Genomic DNA, 17,583 nt, shown 5'->3' with positions numbered 1-17,583 from the left:
CATGAATTTTTGACTTATCCATGGTTTCACAAAAATTGCTCTAAAAAAAATTTGAAAGATAATCACAAGCCAAAACGTGCGTTTGAAGATGTACCTTCACAATAAAAATAAAATGAGAAATGTCAAAGTGAAATGTCAGAGATATCAACTGTCAAACTTAGTACTTAAGGAAATTGGATATTTCATACTTAATAACCTAATAGTGTGTGCTAGGCTTCGGCATTCTGAGATGTGAGAAGCGCTGAGGTCAGGGGGCTGTCCAGACCCTGGAAAGGCCTTGGAGCCTGGGTGTAGGGGAATGGACTTTCTCTTTCATTGACAGGAAATAAGGTAGGGGTGGACTTTTAGGCATGTGAGAGCTTGGATCAGAGCTGTCCCCCAAAAGAGAATTGTAGACACCCCCAGCACAGGTGGGTGTCTGAATTGCCCAGGATCTATCCCCTTTCCTTACAGACATGGAAAAGGAAGCTTGAGAGAGGAGTCCAGACCAGGTGAAGCAAGTATGACCTAGAATAGTCTAGAGGGAATGCCAAATAGTATGTACATAAACAGATTTTGGGGACTCAACTGCAAAGGGGGCTTTTCAGGGTCCCCTTCCCCTATAGCTTTCACTATATTACAGCAAACACATTTTAAGCACCTCCTGTGTGCATCACCCAGAGGAAGGCATTGTAAATCTAATACCAGGATGTTAATTTAGGAAAAATGAACCTACTTAAGACTAATATTTTCATTATAACAACTTCCATTTCCTGATAACTCACTGCAAGCACTGGGCTTAAGGCTTGACGTGCAATAGTCCACAGATTTAACCCTCAGAGCGCCGGAAGCTGAGTAATTATTACATCAGCCTGGCAGAAGAGGAGGATGAAGCTCAGAGAGGTTGACAGGGTCTATCTACCTGCAAGCTTGCGTTTCCACCACAGCCGCCCCAGAGCCCGCTCCAGACTTTCCATGTATGTGAGGAGCCCGGGGAAGGACCTTTTTGGAATGGAAACTTTATGGACTTGTTCTGCCTATTTGGCGTGGCAATCCCCTGGCCTTGCCAAGGGTATTTCTTTTTCTTTTTCTTTTCTTTATTTTTTGGGGTCGGTCGGTATGTTATTTTTAGATGCTAATGCAGATGGGTGGGTTTGAGGACAAATGGCTTTTTTCCCGTTTTACCCAGTGGAAAGCTCGCTCAACTCGTTTCTAGAAGTCCAGCCTTGCAGCCTCCGAATGAACTGGTGCACATGCTGGCGGCCGGGCGAGGGTACCCCGGCGGCTCTTTCAGTCGGGGAGACCCCTTCCGGAGACGCAAAAGTCAAATTGGGTCCCGCGCTCGTGGGGCGGGGCGAGCAGGTGGAGGGGCGGAGCCAGCCATGGCCCGGCCCCCGGGCGCCCGGAAGTGACGTGCGCGGACAAAGGCAGCGCGCGCCGCGAGCTGTGGCGTGTGGTCCCGGTTTGGCGTAGTTGCCGAGGGCGTGTGGGGTCGCCGCCGCCGCCGCTGGCACTCTCCCTTCCTCTTCTCCTGGCTCCTGGGAGCCCCTGCCCCGGGTGAGTGACGCGAGGCGGCGCGGAGGGGAGGCAGCCCCAGGAGAGGGGAGGCCGCGACCCCCAACTGCCTCGGCGCCCGGAGGCCCCGACTCGTCACGTGACCCAGGCGCGTGAGCGCGTGCCGGCCCGGGCCCCAAGTGCGCGTCCCCAGGAGGTAACTGGGCTGGACCTGGGTAGGGACATCGGGGGTCTACGGGTTGAGGTAGAGGAGGAAAGCCAGGGCACCCAAAGCGTGAGTGCGGCACTCCCCCAGCCGGTTTCCAGGCCACAGCAAGTCCCTTTCTCTCCCTGAGCCTCAGTTTCCCTCCTGAGAAACGGGAATAAGGAGAGCACCCACTCCGAGGGTAGGTGTGAGGAATCAGTAGAAGGCACAGCTGAGAGCCTGGCACAGTTAAGTGTCCGTGGCATAGCCGTCGGTATCGTGTTCACCTGTGGGCCTCGCCCCAGCTCTGGCCCCACACAGGTGCAGGTCAGGAGCTCTTGGGGCCAAGGTCAGCCTGTTTGCAGGGTGGCTGCCATATCGAAAAGCCCAGGCTTTGCTGCCCACCAACTGTGTGGTCTTTTCTCTCTCTGGAGCTTGGTTGTTTATCTGTACAAGAAGAAGTTGAAACAGGTGGCATCAGAGGCCCTGAAGGTGGGGTGGGACAGTGTACCAGATGGTTATGATGTGTAGAATGATTGCCCAGGGAGGTGGGATGGGCCCCTGGGAGGGACAAGGAGCCTGGATTCCTTGACTTCTGTTCCTGGTTTCCTGTGTGTGTTTTCATATACTTCCTTTGGTGTGTTCTTTTTTCTGTCTGTAGACTGGGGACTACGGGAGGGTTGGAGATACAGGTGGAACATTTTGGTGGAGGTCAGAGCTGTAGGATAATGAGGAGAGCATTTCAGAAATCTCTGCAGTGGTTCAGTGCTTACATGGAGGGGAAGCTCACTCCCAGCCCTGCCAATTTGCAGGGCTGTTTGAGTCTACTGGATACCAGTTAACTATCCCTTGGATGTGTCTGACACTCTGCAGTTCATATGGCATTTCAATGCATTTTTCTCACTTGATCTTCACAATCAGCAAAGTTGACAAGAATCTCCTTTGACAGAGGTTTCTAAAGCTCAAGGGACAATCTGCTTGGCACTGTGTTGGGCACTGTAAGCTTTTCGTATGCACATTTAATCATCACAGCGCTTACATACAGCCAGTGTTACTGTTCCTTGTGTAGATAAACTGAGAATGCTGAGGTTAAGTGACTTATCTGAGCCTACATGGCTGTTGAGCAGAGCTGAGATTCACACCTGATGCATCTGACTCCATGAGAGTCTTATTTTTTTATTTTTTTTGAGACAGCATCTCTGTTGCCCGGGCTAGAGTGCCGTGGCATCAGCCTAGCTCACAGCAACCTCAAACACCTGGGCTCAAGCCATCCTGTTGCCTCAGCCTCCCGAATAGCTGGGACTACAGGCATGTGCCACCATGCCCGGCTAATTTTTTCTATATATTTTTAGTTGTCTAGCTAATTTCTTTCTATGTTTAGTAGAGATGGGGTCTCGCTCTTGCTCAGGCTGGTCTCGAACTTCTGACCTCAACGTGTCCTCAAGCCTCGGCCTCCTAGAGTGCTAGGATTAGAGGCATGAGCCATGGCGCCTGGCCAGAGTCTGTTAGTTTTTAAATTTTTCCTTACATTTTTTTTGGTCTATCTCCCTATTTCCCTCCACTTCTTTTTCATAGAGCACTCTGCCATTCTCATATGTTCAGCTGCTGTGCACACGGATCCGGGGAGAATAGGTGGGCTGCAAGAGGGAGGAGGTAACGTTAGGCAGGCTTTTGCCTCCTGTTGCTTTTAGGTTTTTTCTTAGAGACTGAGATGAGGAGGATGACATGTGCAAATGTCAGCCAGTGAGTTCAAGCACCATTCTGTATTGTGGATCCTGGGGAAGGGAAACAGTGGCTGGGGCAGCTGCCTGGGTGTTGCCCTAAACGGCTTGGAGGGGGAGGTGGAAGAGGCCAGGTGACTGTGAAGGATGCAGGATCATATTCTACTGGCTGAGCAGACATTTCCTATGAGCAGAGTGTTTCGTCTCTGAGCCAGCCTAGTGTGCACACAAGGCCAGGCTGTGCCCCTGGCCCCTTCCCAGGCCCTGCAGCCAGGTAGCTCCTCACTGTGCTCTGGAGCGGAATGGAGGAGCACTTCCTGCTGTGTGGCTGACTGACCTTGCTGTTCCTTCTGACTCCTGGCAACCTCCTGCCCCACTCCAATCTGGACACCCAGAGGCAAAGCATAGACAGGACCCCAGGAATCACGTTTATTAATGAATCAGCTGTTAGAGCAAATGTCAGCTATACTTGCTGTTTCCTGACCTAGCTGTGCCTCCCCTGGCTTGTTCCTAGAATCTGCGTGTAAGTGGAATTCTTGTAAATTGGATTATTCAGGAGACCTTGACATTTAAAGGAATCATGTTGTAAGGCTTTTGGTAAAGCAAAAAATTATATTGTCGGTAACAGCCTTCAGTGTTATCAGTTTTGAATGGTTGGACTTTGTAGGATTTTCTTAAAAGTGGAAAATGGCTATAGCTACACAAAGCCCATTCTTTCTTTCATTCGACAGCCAATTAGTAAATGCCCACCTTGTATCAGGTGGTGGGCTAACAGTGTACAAAGTAATGTCCCTGGCCCCTGTGAAGGTTGCATCTTGGGAGGGGAGGCAGACAGACAGGCAGAGAAGAGTAAAGCCCGGTAAGTGTTGGGCTCCAGATTTATTCTATTCATTTGGTTAGAAGTGAACTTTTTGTTGAACACATGTGCTACGTGGGATGCAAGAGAAATACAGTGATAAATCTTGGATGTTGCCATTGCTCTCTAGGGAGCTCCCAGTCCTGTGGGGAGATAGATTTGAATACAAAACCTTCAGTTTGCCAAGACTAATGGGCGGTAAGAGAGAGGGAGGGTTGAGCTCTACTGGGAGTTCTGCTGGTGTTTTGATGCTATCCTCTATGTGATGAATAGAGGAGCTGTGACATGGTAGCTATGGTGCCTGTGGGCAGGGGGCAGGCAGCCCACTTGGCCTGGTTCCTTAACCTTCTTGACCCCATGACATAAGTAGCCCCTAGACCCAGCTACATGGCAACATTCAGGCTCGTGGTCCCTTTCCTGTCAGCGCTCAAGGCCCACCCTGGCACAGCTGGCAGTCTTAGGGATTGGCAGGTCTGGTTGGAGCGAGCGTTCATTCTTGTAAGCAGTGTGCCACCTTCTCTTTCCAGGGGTGCAGTTCCAAGTGCTAGGACACTGGTGTGGGGCATTGTGGTGAGCCTGCAGTATTTAGAATGAAGTTCCTCCCCAGGCCTGTTACCCTAAAGGACTCCTCCATTGGTGCAGTGATTGCAGCTTGTCATTTTCCTGGCCCCAAACCCTTGTGCCCAAACAGTGAAGTGAGGGGATCAGTCTGGGAGTTGCCTCAAGAGTCTGAAGCGGGATCTCAGCAGGCTTCTCTCTGGGCATAGTAAAAGGATTCTGTTAAGGGTGGATATGGTGACGATCACAGATCTGAGGAGCACCAGACTCTGTTGGGCACGTGGATGTCATCAGCTCTCTTCTGGTCCCTCAGAAGGCCAGTGCGTGACCGAGTCTGTGAAGAATGCCCGAAGGTGCTGGAGGAGCCAGGTCTGCGGGTGGAGAGGAGAGGCCCGTCCCATCTGCTCTCGGCAGCCACGGCGGGCCCTTCCTCATGCCCCACTGGCTGGCAGGGTATCTGGAAAAGGCTGACCAGTGACAGAAGCAGAATTGCAAGCAGCTCAAGATTGCATTAGTTAGCAATCTTGAGCTGCTGGGCTGGGCCTGCTGTTTTTGGGAGGTTCCTTCTCAGGACAAGTTTGGAGTACAGTTGTGTGCTGGGGGCTAACAAATGTGACCAATGAAAATTCTTCAGATTTTCTCATGTTTTATTCCTTTCCTTCTCTCTTTGTAGTCTGTCGGTCACATTTCCATGGCCTTATGCTGCTCCTCAGGGGCACTGTTCTATTTTCTCTCTGACTACTCTTAAAGCTCTCAAAGCAGCAGTCCCCAACCTTTTGGCACCAGGGACCAGTTTCATGGAAGACAGTTTTTCCACGGACCAAGGGTCGGGGAGTGGGGTGTCGTGTGGGGAGGTGTGCGGCGCTCAGGAGGTGATATGTGGCCGGTTTCCTAAAGGGCTGCAGCCTGGGAGTTGGGGACCACAGCCTTAAAGCATTCTTTGGTCTTAGGGTTTTTAAATTTTTAGTTGTTTTTAAGGACTATACCGGAGGTCCTCGTGGGGATCAGTGACTTACTACAGCCCAATGAAGTGCAGTCCTGGGCTTCCAGTGGTTCAGCTCCACAGTGCGCGGGAGCAGCGTGCGGACGTCCAGACCGTGTCTCTCCTGATGCCGGACGGCAGCAACGAGCCGCAGCTCCCAGTCAGCCACGCATTCTCGATTTACAGTGTTTCCAACTCACGTGTAGCAGCTGCTATCATTGTCATTCCCACTGCTGCTGCTACTTGTCCTATGTCCGCTAGTTGGCTGCTGCCATTCCCACCCTGCCTCCCTCAGGTTAGGACCCAGCACGCCCATTGGCCCTTCAGAAATTCTCAGTGGACCAGTTTGCCATTATGGACAGACTAGACCCGTGGCGCCTTGCACTCGGGGCCCGCCATAATCCAGGCTCGTCTTCCACAGTGTCCTCTTCCTCTGTCTCCTTTTCATCCTCTGATGGCACACTGTCACACCATCTCTACCTCTGCCGGTACCCCCCCCCCCACCCAATCCAGCATTCCTTGTCCCATGCAGGGCATTCTTTGTCCTTCAAGGTCCAGCCAGGGGCTGCCGTCTTGGGGCTGCTGCCCCATCTGCTTTTTAAAATAGATTCCTCTACCCTTTGAGTTTTCCTACCACTTTATGACTCGCAGTCCTCATTTTTCTGCTGTGTATTTTAGTTGGTGCCATTTTCTTTCCTGTTTCGTGCTGGATTGTGAGCTTTCTGGGGTCAGGGCTTTATCTTGGCAAGCCTCACAACAGCTAGGACAGTAAGCATTGGTTGATAAGTGCCAGTTCCTCAGGGAAGGGATGTGATCCTCTGTCCCTCCCTGACACGATGTGGCCAGGCTGGCTCTGTGTGGAATGTGGAACCACCAAGCCGTCTATCCCTCTCCTGAAGGGCATGGCGGGCCCTAGCTCTGCTCCTGGGCCCATCATGCTTGTCGTTTCCTCTCTGTCCATCCTGGCAGCCGTCTCCTTGTCAGTGTCTGCTTTCGCCCGTGGCCCCGGTGGTCTACACAGCTGCCAGCAGTCTTCAGAAGCATAGATCTTCTCATGCCACTCCCAGCTTAGCCTTAGGGTGGTTCAAGTTCATGCTCTTGAAATTGACCTGTAAGACCTTGAGTTTCCAGTCGCAAGGGCTCTGCACATCCTTTTTTTCCAGGAGCAGTATTCTCGCTGTCAGTTCCAGCTTCTGTGTCATTTCTTTGGGGATGCCTTCCTTAACCCCCCACCAAGTCAGCTCCCTCAAGCGGGTGCCTTTCTAGCATCTCACACTCTGCAGCCCTCGACACGGTTGTGGTCGTGTGTGTCTGTGTAGTTTTCTGCCTGGCTGTGCCCCCAGTTCACAGCACGATGCCTGGCAGAGTCCCTGCTTCCCATTAAGGAAGGACTGGACCCCACAGTGAGTTGTTTCTGTGCTGAGTGGGAGGGAGGGGTTGTGGGAACTCCGCAGGCCCTCCCAGGGTCTGCTGTCACACCCTGCTCTGTGATCCTTTCTCTTCAGTGTAGATTGGGGTTCTCTGTCCCTGGGCCAGAAAGAAGCCAGAGTCAGGTGTCATGTAGAGCACATCAAGAACTCAAAGCCAGGATGGATGCTGGGGCTCATGCTTTGAGCACAGAAGACAGCGGATGCTGTCATCCCAATGGGGGAAGCAGATTTGGGGATACTGGACATTCCTCTGGGTCGGGCAGGACTGTTTGACTTTTGAAGCCTTGTGTGAGACTGGCCATCTGCCTGCGGTGCCTTCCTGCCAGGTCCCTGGCTGGGCTGACTCACTCCTCTTTTCCTTACACAGGAGAGGTGCCATTGCTGATCGTGGTGCTTGAACAGAGCCTTGGTTGGTGACAGCATGACGAGTGAGGTGATAGAAGATGAGAAACAATTCTATTCGAAGGCCAAGACATACTGGAAACAGATCCCACCCACCGTGGACGGCATGCTTGGGGGGTATGGCCACATCTCCAGCATCGACATCAACAGCTCCCGGAAGTTCCTGCAGAGGTTTTTGAGGGTAGGCAGGCCTGGTGTGCTCTCCAGGAGAAGCTGTGGCTCTGGTGGCACTGCCGGGTCTGTGTGAGGTGCCACCTTTTACATGTAACACTGCTGCAGGGTCTTTGGTTATCTGTTGGTACCTTCCCCAGGGCCTTGAGCTGGGGTGGTGGGGTGACTTCTGGACTGTGGACTTAGCTTCAAGGTTACCAGACAGCAGCTGGCTGTTATGGCAGAATGGAGGTGCCAGAATTGGGCAGACTTCTCTCAAACTGTTTGGTTTCATCAGGGACAAAACCCTTCCTCTTCTGCCACGTCCATGGGTGTTTGGGCTTTGGCTGTTCTGCTGGACTCAGACTCCTAGTTATTCACCGCTGGTTCTGCCTCACCTCTCCCATCCCCCACCCACCTCTGTACCTCTGGCTGGGGTCCCCGGGCCTGCCCCTTTCTAGTCTCTCCCTTGGCCAGCGCTGGCGGCTGCTGCTTGCTGTCCTCTATCCGGCATCACCCTCCATCTGCTTTCCATCTCCCCAGCCTTGTTCAGCAATTGGTCCCTCTTCCATTCTTCTGTCGGAATTCTTCTCTGTGCTATTGTTTTCCTGGGGTCTCAGGAGAGATTAATGCACCTGTTCAAGTTACCACCTTGAAGTAGATAGAAGTGGCTTTCATTTTAGAAATGTGTGGCCCCGAAAAAGAATGTCCCATGCTCACCACCCCCACTACCGACCTCCCTGGCAGTGCTGGCCACCAGCTTGTACTGAGGCCTGATTTGAGTCTTGTTCCCAGGGCTCATGAGGAAGGGGTCCTTTTGATAGGTTACGTGCCTTCTCTGCCTTTTAGGAAGGCCCGAACAAGACAGGAACTTCCTGTGCCCTGGACTGCGGCGCTGGCATTGGAAGGATCACCAAGCGGCTGCTCTTGCCGCTGTTCAGGGAGGTGGATATGGTTGACCTGACAGAGGACTTTCTGGTTAAAGCCAAGACCTACCTGGGGGAGGAAGGCAAGAGGGTGAGGAACTACTTCTGTTGTGGTCTCCAGGACTTCAGCCCGGAGCCGGACTCTTACGACGTGATCTGGATCCAGTGGGTGATAGGTGAGGGTCCTGCTGCCCTTCCCCTCCCACCCCACATCTCCTGCCACTTGGGTTCCCCACGGCCTTGGGAGCGGGGCTGTATGCTCCTCCATCAGGCGGGCCCACAGGGATCCCCAGTCCCCCTGTGCTTTCCAGGACTCCGGGGGAGACTCTGCCTGAAAGGTGGATCTCCTCCTTCTAGGTTTTGTCTCAACTGAATACCTGCTACCATCCATTTGGGGGCAGTTTTCTGTTGAAACATTTTAAATGGCCAGTAACTTAACCGCATTCAAAGAAGTGAAAGAGTTGTATGAGGATTTTTTTTTTTTTAATGAAAAGTGTAAGCCACGGCTGCCCTTGCTGTTTGCAGTGAGCAATCCCTGCTTTGCTACCCCGTCCTGTGTCTGCTTAGCGTAACAGCACAGGTAAAATGCTGTGCCCTGGTGGCAGGCCACTGCACTAAGTAGTTAGCCGCCACCTCCAAGGCGGGCAGCACAGCTCTGCTGTGGACGTTCTGGGTCTGGCCCTAAGAAGCCTCTGTGTGGACGGTTAATGTGTGGAAGGAAACCTGCTTTAGGAGCTCGGGCAGTGCTACTACCTTAGCCCACATACATTCCCCTGATCCAGGCCTAGGAGAGGTAGGTGGCATAGTGTGTAGGTATTGGGCAAGGTCAGCTTCGTACTTAGTGTGCCTTTGGGTAGGTGACTTGTGAGCCAGTTTGGTAGACCCTTCAGGACTGTTGGGAGCCAGGGAGGCCATGTGTGTGCACCAGATGCTGGGCACAGATTAAAGGGCTCAGTGAGCAGTGGCTGGAAAAGGCACCCCATCCCCTGGCCTGTGTACGTTTGCATCTTTCCCCTGGTAACCTCGTCTCTACCCTTCCCAGGCCACCTAACGGATGAGCACCTGTCCGAGTTCCTGCGGCGCTGCAAGGGGGGCCTCCGCCCCAATGGCATCATCGTCATCAAAGACAACATGGCCCAGGAGGGTGTGATCCTAGATGACGTGGACAGCAGCGTGTGCCGGGACCTTGAGGTGGTCCGCAGGATCATCCGCAGCGCGGGCCTCAGCCTCCTGGCCGAGGAGAGGCAGGAGAACCTCCCGGATGAGATCTACCATGTCTACAGCTTTGCCCTGAGATAAGCCTGGGCTGGCAGGAGAAACTGAGGAACCACAGCCCAGGTAGGGGTTGCTGGCAGTTGGGTGAGATCCAGGCTCCACGCTGATGGTTCAGAATGTTGAGAGACCGCTAAATATACCTGTCTGCAGTCCACTAACTATACAGACTCTTCTTAAAAAGGCAAGGTGGGGCCCATGGGGAGGGGCACCACTGAGTCCACAGGGAGGCAAGAGCCTGGCCCCACTGTGCTGAGAGGTGGGGACCGGGTGGTAGGGGCTGGGGGTACACCCCCGGGGGCTCCAGATGCTCCCTAGTGATCACACCGGGAGCTGGTTCCCTGGGTCTCCAGTCTTCCTTCCAGCCACAGGCCTGGCTGCCGTAAGAGGAAGGGAATGAGCCTTAACTTGGTGGGGGAGGAACAGAGCTGGGCTGGTGGGACTCCTGGGCATCTGTCCAATTGCTGCTTGTGGGAGTGTTCACGTGCCAAGCCCTGTTCAGTGATGAGGTCCTGGTGGCCTTAGTGATGGTCACAACAGCCTGCAGCAAGGGGAGAGGTCTGTGGCCTTACTCTTCACTGGGCTTGGGGCTCCTTCTTGGTGGGCATTTTCAGTCAGAAATAAAAGGGGTGAGCCCTCATACTGTGAAGGCCCCAGCCAGTCTGGAGTGGTGCTTCTTTACAGGGACAAGTGTCACACCTGCCCCCAAATGTTGCATCTGCTCCTGCCTACCACCTCTTCTTCCTTTACTGGCTGCCACGGGATCCTTTACCCTAAACTGGGGGGCGGGGGGCAGAAATGTCATACAAGGACCTTTAAGGCCAAGAGACTCAGTTTAATTTTATAATATAAACATATCATTTAGTTACCTTAGCTCTTTCCCAAAGGCATTTACACAACCCACAACGACCAGTGTGACTTGGACGCAAGTTTGTGAGGCCTCCACACTGGGCCGTGCAGTCAGCTCTGTCCTGGTGGCTTGCTCTGTCTGCCGAGCCCCTCACAAAACGAGATACTTCTGAAAGGGCTGTCCCTGGTTATGCACTCACGATTGCTTTTTAGCAGAAGGCATGGTCCCCGAGGCCCTGGGCTGTCCTGAGCAGAGCTGCCACTAGAGCACAACCCGCCCCAGAACTGTAGGTGGTGGCCCCCAGCGCCTTCTCCCCCAGTTCGCCGAAAGCACTTTTGAGTGACGGAATCTGGAGTATGGCCTCACTGGGTGGCAGCCACAGAGCACACCCTTAGCTTCCTTCTGGCTCCAGCTGCGCCTCCACACGGGACAAACCAGATTCTTACAGCTCTTGGGGATGCTTAGACTTGGCACTGCCTCAAATCCAGAGGGTAGGAACTGGTCCAAAACCTAAGCCCTGTCCCTTTTCCAATGGGGGCTGAGACTGGGGGAAGGGGGACAGTTTTCCTGAAGACACAGAGCCATACCTTTTACCACTGGGATGATGATAGCTGTGGCATCTGCCTGGCTGGCTCTGTACTCATGAAGGGTGCAGTTCATCTCCCAGATCAAAAGACCCTGCCCCAAGGTTGTCACAGGTACTCCAGTCCATCACAGGTTGACTTAAGCTGCCCAGATCCTGTTCCCTTTAGTCCGGCCCTGTCAGATGTCATCTTCAAGGGTGCCGCTGTGCTTGCTGAGAAGGTACCACTTCAGCTGGTCAGGCAGAGGCAGGGCTTTGACCTTCACATCCACAGGCCACGGCTGAAGGTAGAGCCGGATATACACACGACACAGGTGCTTGAGGGGTGGGGGATAGCTCTCCAGCTGCCGCAAGGAGAAGTGGAGGGCCTGGATCTTTTCTGCCAGGCTGCCTACTGGGTGGATATTGAAGTTTTCAGGCAGTTGGAGTTTCTGGGAGTTAGTCACCATGAGGTCCAGGACAGTCTCGGCTTTGTGCAGGAGGTCCACGTGGCTCTCGTCATCAGCGCAGCCTGGCTGGGAACAGAGCCTCTCGAAGATGATGTGAAAGCCAGACCAGCAGGACGCACCATGGAGCGAACAGTTGTAGGCAGCGCCAGACTCCAGCAGGAAGCGCAGGAGAGGGAAATGCAGTTTAAAGCTCTTGAGGCAAATATGGGTGAGGGATTCATGGGCTGGGCATTCGCTGGGGTCTGCCCCATGAGCCAGCAGCAGTTGTGTTACTTGGAAGCAGAAGCGGTTTATCATCTGGGCCTCCTCTTTGTCCCCTCCCACAGTCTCACCAAGCAGGAAGATGATGCAGGTGAACACGGTGTCCCCGTCTTTGGTGGTAGCCTTGACATCTGCCCCTAGAGGAGCCATTAGAACAACAGAAGGTGGGAGAAGGCCTTCAGCCTTGCAAAGCAACACTACACAGTTAAGAGAGTCAGGGAGCCTGCAGAGAGTGAAGTGGTGAGAAAGGGCAAGGCTGGGGGACACGGGACAAGCCTCACCTCCTTCCAGCAGGAGCCGGATGTTCTCAGTATTGTGGATCTGCACACCGTCGCTGCTGGCCAGAGCGTGCAGCAGAGCAGTCTTTCCTAGGGGGCGGGGGAGGGAGAATGAAGAGCGGGAGGCCAGAAGCCAGGTCAGGGCAACCCAGAGATTGCCCTGGAAAGCAGACACTCAGGGTCAGAAAATGAACCTCAAAAGGACTGAGCTTTCAGAGTGAGCTCTGAGGGTGACAGGCTTCTGGCCATTCTCTTTCCACCCCCACAAAACTTGGAGCAAAAGGGCCAGTGAAGATAGGATTTTTCTGGACCCTGAGATGCTACCTGAGACCCAGGCTGGGTCTCCCAGCAGGAAGCCATTGTTCCCTTAGAAGCTGAGCGCACACGTACCCCTTTTCCTCCTATAGACGGCCGAGGGCCAGCCTGGGGACAATGCACTGCCTCTCGAAAGCCTCTGGACTCAGCAAGTCAGCAAAATCCACCTGTGCACCCAGCCATGCTGGGCCATCAGACAGCCCTAGCCGTTGTCCTGGAGTACGCTGGGCGTCCCTTACAAGGTGCCCAGGGCCCAGGCTGTCCTGCAGGAGGCACCCACCATGCTTGTCAGCTGCATTGACATCGGCGCCAAGGTCCAGGAGCCGCTGCAGGCAGGGCAGGCGCTCCGGCTCTTCACTGGCCAGGTCCAAGGGGCTGCTCTCGTGGATCTGAGCCGAGGGAGCACAAGCCAAGTTGGCCTGGGGGGTGTGGTGGGGCCTACGAGGCTGCTCGAGCCCCTACACATCCCCCTTCAAAGCAGGCAGGACCTGTCACTCACCCGGTCCCTTCGATTGATGTCGGCCCCGTGCTGCACCAGCAGCTCCACCATGTCCGGCTGATTCCGCAGGACAGCGATGTGCAGGGCCGTGTAGTAGGTGACTGGGTCTGAGGACACAGACACAGCTTGTGTCAGTCCTGCCTATCGGCATTCTCTCAGGGCCCAGGCCCAGCTCTCACCTGAAATGTCCAGAAGCTGCAGGCCCAGGCTCACCATTGGGGTCGGGACAGAGCTGTCCTCACCACATGCTGTAGGGTCCGGGGGTGTGCTGATGGGCATACTACTCAACCTGCTTGGGCTTTGGTTTCCTCTTCTGTAAAATGGGGCATCTCCTCTCAGGACTGTTGGGACACTCTGGGTGGCAGCTCCTGGCTGCTCTGCTCCTTGAGCCTGGCACCAACAGCCAGAATTCCGATGGGCCCTCCCTCCTCAGCTCCTTGAGCTTCCAGGAGCCCAGCAGACTCTGAGCCCATCCTCAGTGGGGAGGGAGACATGCCTGGCTGTGTCCTGGGTCAACACAGGCCCCCCCTTCAGTCACAAGGCAGCCTGTCTCCTGACTGGCCCTGCCCTCCACGGGTGACAGCCAGACAGGAAAGGAGCACAGCTCTATCACATCCTTGGCACTCACAAGCCAGAAGCCAACACGGTCCTGCTGTGATTTATGCCTAATGTGGCTTATCTGTTTTCTCCTCTCCCTATGGCATGAGTAAAAACGCAAATTGGCTCGAAGTGGCAGAAAATTACCTTTCCTTAGCTCTGGGCACAGTGCCAGCAGGCGCATTTTCACATTAATGGAAGTGAAGATTAATATGGGAGCTGGGAAAAGTTTGCTAAATCAATCACATGGTAGAGACCGCAACACACTGGCTCTTGGAACAGAGGAGGTAAGAGCCATTTGAAAGCCCACAGGGGGTTGGGAGACCACCCAATGGGGGTTTCTTTGCTGGTCACCACCCAGGAAGTAAATGAGAGAAGTCACTCCTAAAGAGGATGATAAAAGAAGGGTCGAAGGCCTGTTCACCCACTTAGAGCAGGGCCACACTTAACCTTCCTGCCCACCCCCCAGGCCCTCTGGGCTCCAGCTGACCTTCAAAGTTGAGATTGGCCCCATTCCGCAGAAGAACATCTGCTGCCCGCGTCAGCCCCAGCTCAGCCATCTTGAGCAGGGCGTTGCTCACACCTTCCTGGTAAAAGGGAGAGTGGACCTTCCTCTCCAGCAGCTCAGAGAGAACAAGGAGTCGGCTCTCCTCGTTGGCAACATAACTGGGCCTGGAGTAGGAGAGAGACAGTTGAGGCTAGGCACAGCTGTAGCACCAGCTGACCGAGGCACCCTGTGGGTGGGCAGCCTTTAGTGTCCCGCTATAGTCACCCACCAAGGCAGAGCCCTGGCTTTGTGGGGGCAGAAAGTCTCTCTTGGGAGAAAGTCTAAAGTGGAGAGAGGGCCAAGCTGGGTCTTTTAAACTGGAGCAGACTCCTGGGTTTGCTGAGAAAGGACTGGCTGGTTGCAGTCTTATCCCAAGTTTCCCAAAGAATCTGGTCTCTGGCTTGGCTGTTGGGACTGAAGGGAACCCCTGCGGCCAGGAGCCAGAGCCAGTCTCTGATGCTCCTTATTCAGAAAGTCCTTCTCACTCATAGACCCCGACTCTTCCTGAGCTGCAGGATGCCAGGGCAGCTAGCAGAGCCTCCTCCCTCCCCTCACACAGATCTTCAGCCTCACTCCCAGCCTTCCCAAGAACCAGTGCACAAAGGCCCCTCTCATCCCAGCGCCAACTCACCTGGTCCCCAGACTCACCTGGAACCCCCTCTGGCCTCCCTGGCCAGCACTAACTACTAAGAGCTGCTAAGGCTTTCCCCAAAAGCTCAGGCCCAGGCACAGCTGCATGCCCTTGGATGCAGAGGACCATCCCATTCCTGCCTCTTGGTGAGCTTTCCCTTCTCCACCCATCTCCCTTAGTCTCACCCACCTGTGCCCCTTCAATTGGCTGGTTGGGCAGGATTCTATCTCATCCCCCTGCACCTGGAGAGCGCCCAGAGCACCATGGATGCAAATCAAGCACTGGGGACAGTTCCTGCATGATGCCTGGGGTACCACTAAGGCCATGCAGTCCCGCTTGGCTGCCCTACTCTTACCCTGCACAGCCTCAGTTAAAGAAACACCTTGCGCTGCATTTTCAGAGCAAGCCTCAAAGTGAACAGAGTTGATATAGTGATGAAGAATGCCTGGGTTCTTCATCAAAGTCCCTGGAGAGACTCCAGACCCCCCCCCCCCCACCCCGTGTTTGAAATTCCAACTGATAGAGTCCCCTCGAGCCCCCTTTTCTCCGCTACACCTGATGTACTGATTACTAATCAGTATGTCAGTCTCTATGGAGCATAAGCACCATGAAGGCCAGGGATCTCTTTAGCCCACTGATGTCCCCCCAAGTGCTCAGCACAATGGGCAGCGAATACTGACTTTCCAACACCTATCCCACAGGTTCACGAACGGACCTGCTTTTGTCTTTACAAATGCGAACCCAGCTACAAAAAGCTCATTTTCGCACCGCTCTGGGGTAAGAACTGAAGCCTTCACGGATTCCACCCTGCTGCCCTGCAACTCCGTGGGGGAGGGCACAAGACAGGCAGGGCACAGGGTGGGGCCCTGAGGCGCAGGCCCTGCCGACACCTCACCCTTGGACCCTCCCTGCCCTTTGCCAGCGCTGGTCTCGAGCACCCTCCACCCTGCCAAGTGGCAGGATAGGGATCAGCGCGAAGGAGCTCGCGCTGGGAGCACGCAACTCCGGCTTCGGCCCGTCTCTCCATTAGTAAAAGGGAAGGACAACGATCCCACTCTGCCAAGCCTGTAGTGACAATTAAAGCGCGAAGCGGCGCCGGGTCGGAGAGGCCTCGGCACGCCGACAGGAGAGAGCGAGTTACCGGTCCAGGGGCTCCTGCCGCTCGGGGTCCTGGATCCCTAAGGAGCCCAGAATCGCATCCACCAGTGGCTGGTACTCGAAGATGATCCTCCGGAAGCCGTGCAGAAACGGCATCGCGGCGGCCCCTGGGCACGGCAGGGCGGCCGCGCTTTCCGCCGAGGCCGAGACGCCAACTGGACGCGCTCCGGCGACCGCGGACCCGGCCGGGCTCTGCTGCTCCAGCCCCTGCGGCCTGCCCGGTTCTCCGCCCAAGCCGTCGCTCCGCGCCGGAAATGACTCTCGCACTACTTCCGGTCAGCGCCGGCCCGGGGAAGTGCGCGAGTTGCGACAGCGCCCCCTGCGGGCTAGGAGGACCCCGGCGCGGCCGGGACCGAGACTAGCGGACGGACCCAGGGGATTATTTTTCAGGGGATCTCGGGGGGCGGCCCTAGCGGAGTGGGGGCGTAGACCCGAGCCAAGTCCGATCCGAGACTCGGACGGGCCTCCCCTTCCTGCCAATGTCCAGCCCGGCCCCGCATCGCCCTGCGATCCCGCCCGCGGCCGCTGGGCGCCGTCCGAGTTCCGCCCATTGCACGCCCCAGCCCCGCCGAGCTCGGCGTGTCCCCGGCGCTCCCGCCGCGCTGGGCTCGGGTCGGACCGCCGCTGCTTCCGGCTTGGCCTGGCTCTCGCCTCCCCATGAGGAGGAGCTGCGGCCACCTCTGTCGCCACCTGGGCACGCTGACTGGAATGACAAGGATCACGGCCCCCGCATGTCCCCTCCCCATGGGCGATGGGGACAGTTCCTTATTCTCTGTTCCTGGGAGCGCCTGGCCAGGCAGGCTGCCAGCTCTTTCCACTTTCTGCCTTGATGGACTCAATGAACTTTATTTGCATTTATTGATTGATTGATACAGGGTCTCACTCTGTCGCCCAGGCTAGAGTGCAGTGGCCCAACCCTAGCTCACTGCAGCCTCGAACTCTTGGACTCAAGGGATCCTCCTGCCTCAGTCTCCCGAGCAGCTGGAACTGCAGGCATGTGCTACCACGCAAGGCTGATATTTTAAAGTTTTGTAGATACGCGTCTTGCTGTGTTGCCCAGGCTGGTCTCAAACTCCTGGTAGTAGTAGTTGTCCCAGCTACTCGGGAGGCTGAGGCAGGAGGTTCCCTTGAGCCCAGGAGTTCGAGGCTGCAGTGAGCTAGGGTTGGGCCACTGCACTCCAGCCTGGGTGACAGAGCAAGACTCTCTCTCTAAAAAGGAAATAAATAAATAAGTAAATAAATAAATAAAGGCTCATTTCAAGATAACCTGATATGTCTTATAACTAAACATTTTAAAAATGGGCAGAGTAAAGGCCCTCCACCATGAACAGCACAGACTTGACGAGAAAAACCAATCCAAAGCCTGCCAGGTCCAGCCATGGGGACCCAGCAGGGTAGAAGGTGCAGGTAGGGCTGGATAACCGCTTGCTATTATTATTA

General features: G+C 54.9%; 2 protein-coding genes across 5 annotated transcripts; one reads left to right on the top strand and one right to left on the bottom strand.

Moving 5' to 3' along the window:
• Positions 1-1,393: 1,393 nt before the first annotated feature.
• NTMT1 (N-terminal Xaa-Pro-Lys N-methyltransferase 1) lies at positions 1,394-10,136 on the top strand. Of its 3 annotated transcripts, XM_045563219.1 has the most exons (5): positions 1,394-1,536; positions 5,781-6,090; positions 7,593-7,808; positions 8,627-8,879; positions 9,746-10,136. In XM_045563219.1, exons 3-5 carry the CDS (start codon positions 7,647-7,649, stop codon positions 10,000-10,002), a joined length of 672 nt encoding a protein of 223 aa, XP_045419175.1. In that variant the 5' UTR covers positions 1,394-1,536; positions 5,781-6,090; positions 7,593-7,646; the 3' UTR covers positions 10,003-10,136. The 3 variants fall into 3 exon arrangements, with proteins under 3 accessions (XP_045419175.1, XP_045419174.1, XP_045419176.1); XM_045563218.1 differs by lacking the exon at positions 5,781-6,090; XM_045563220.1 differs by lacking the exons at positions 1,394-1,536; positions 5,781-6,090 and adding an exon at positions 1,581-1,690.
• Positions 10,137-10,789: 653 nt separating this feature from the next.
• Positions 10,790-16,407, bottom strand: ASB6 (ankyrin repeat and SOCS box containing 6). Of its 2 annotated transcripts, XM_045563216.1 has the most exons (6): positions 16,127-16,402; positions 14,298-14,479; positions 13,211-13,317; positions 12,992-13,100; positions 12,400-12,486; positions 10,790-12,255 (listed from the first exon to the last, which is right to left on the bottom strand). In XM_045563216.1, exons 1-6 carry the CDS (start codon positions 16,237-16,239, stop codon positions 11,588-11,590), a joined length of 1,266 nt encoding a protein of 421 aa, XP_045419172.1. In that variant the 5' UTR covers positions 16,240-16,402; the 3' UTR covers positions 10,790-11,587. The 2 variants fall into 2 exon arrangements, with proteins under 2 accessions (XP_045419172.1, XP_045419173.1); XM_045563217.1 differs by lacking the exon at positions 12,992-13,100 and having other exon boundaries at positions 12,151-12,255; positions 16,127-16,407.
• Positions 16,408-17,583: the final 1,176 nt, after the last annotated feature.

This window comes from Lemur catta, chromosome 10, assembly GCF_020740605.2.
Source record: "Lemur catta isolate mLemCat1 chromosome 10, mLemCat1.pri, whole genome shotgun sequence".
NCBI classification, from domain to species: Eukaryota; Metazoa; Chordata; class Mammalia; order Primates; family Lemuridae; genus Lemur; species Lemur catta.
The sequence above is the reverse complement of the archived record's forward strand: the minus strand, read 5'-3'. Positions and strand labels throughout refer to the sequence as shown.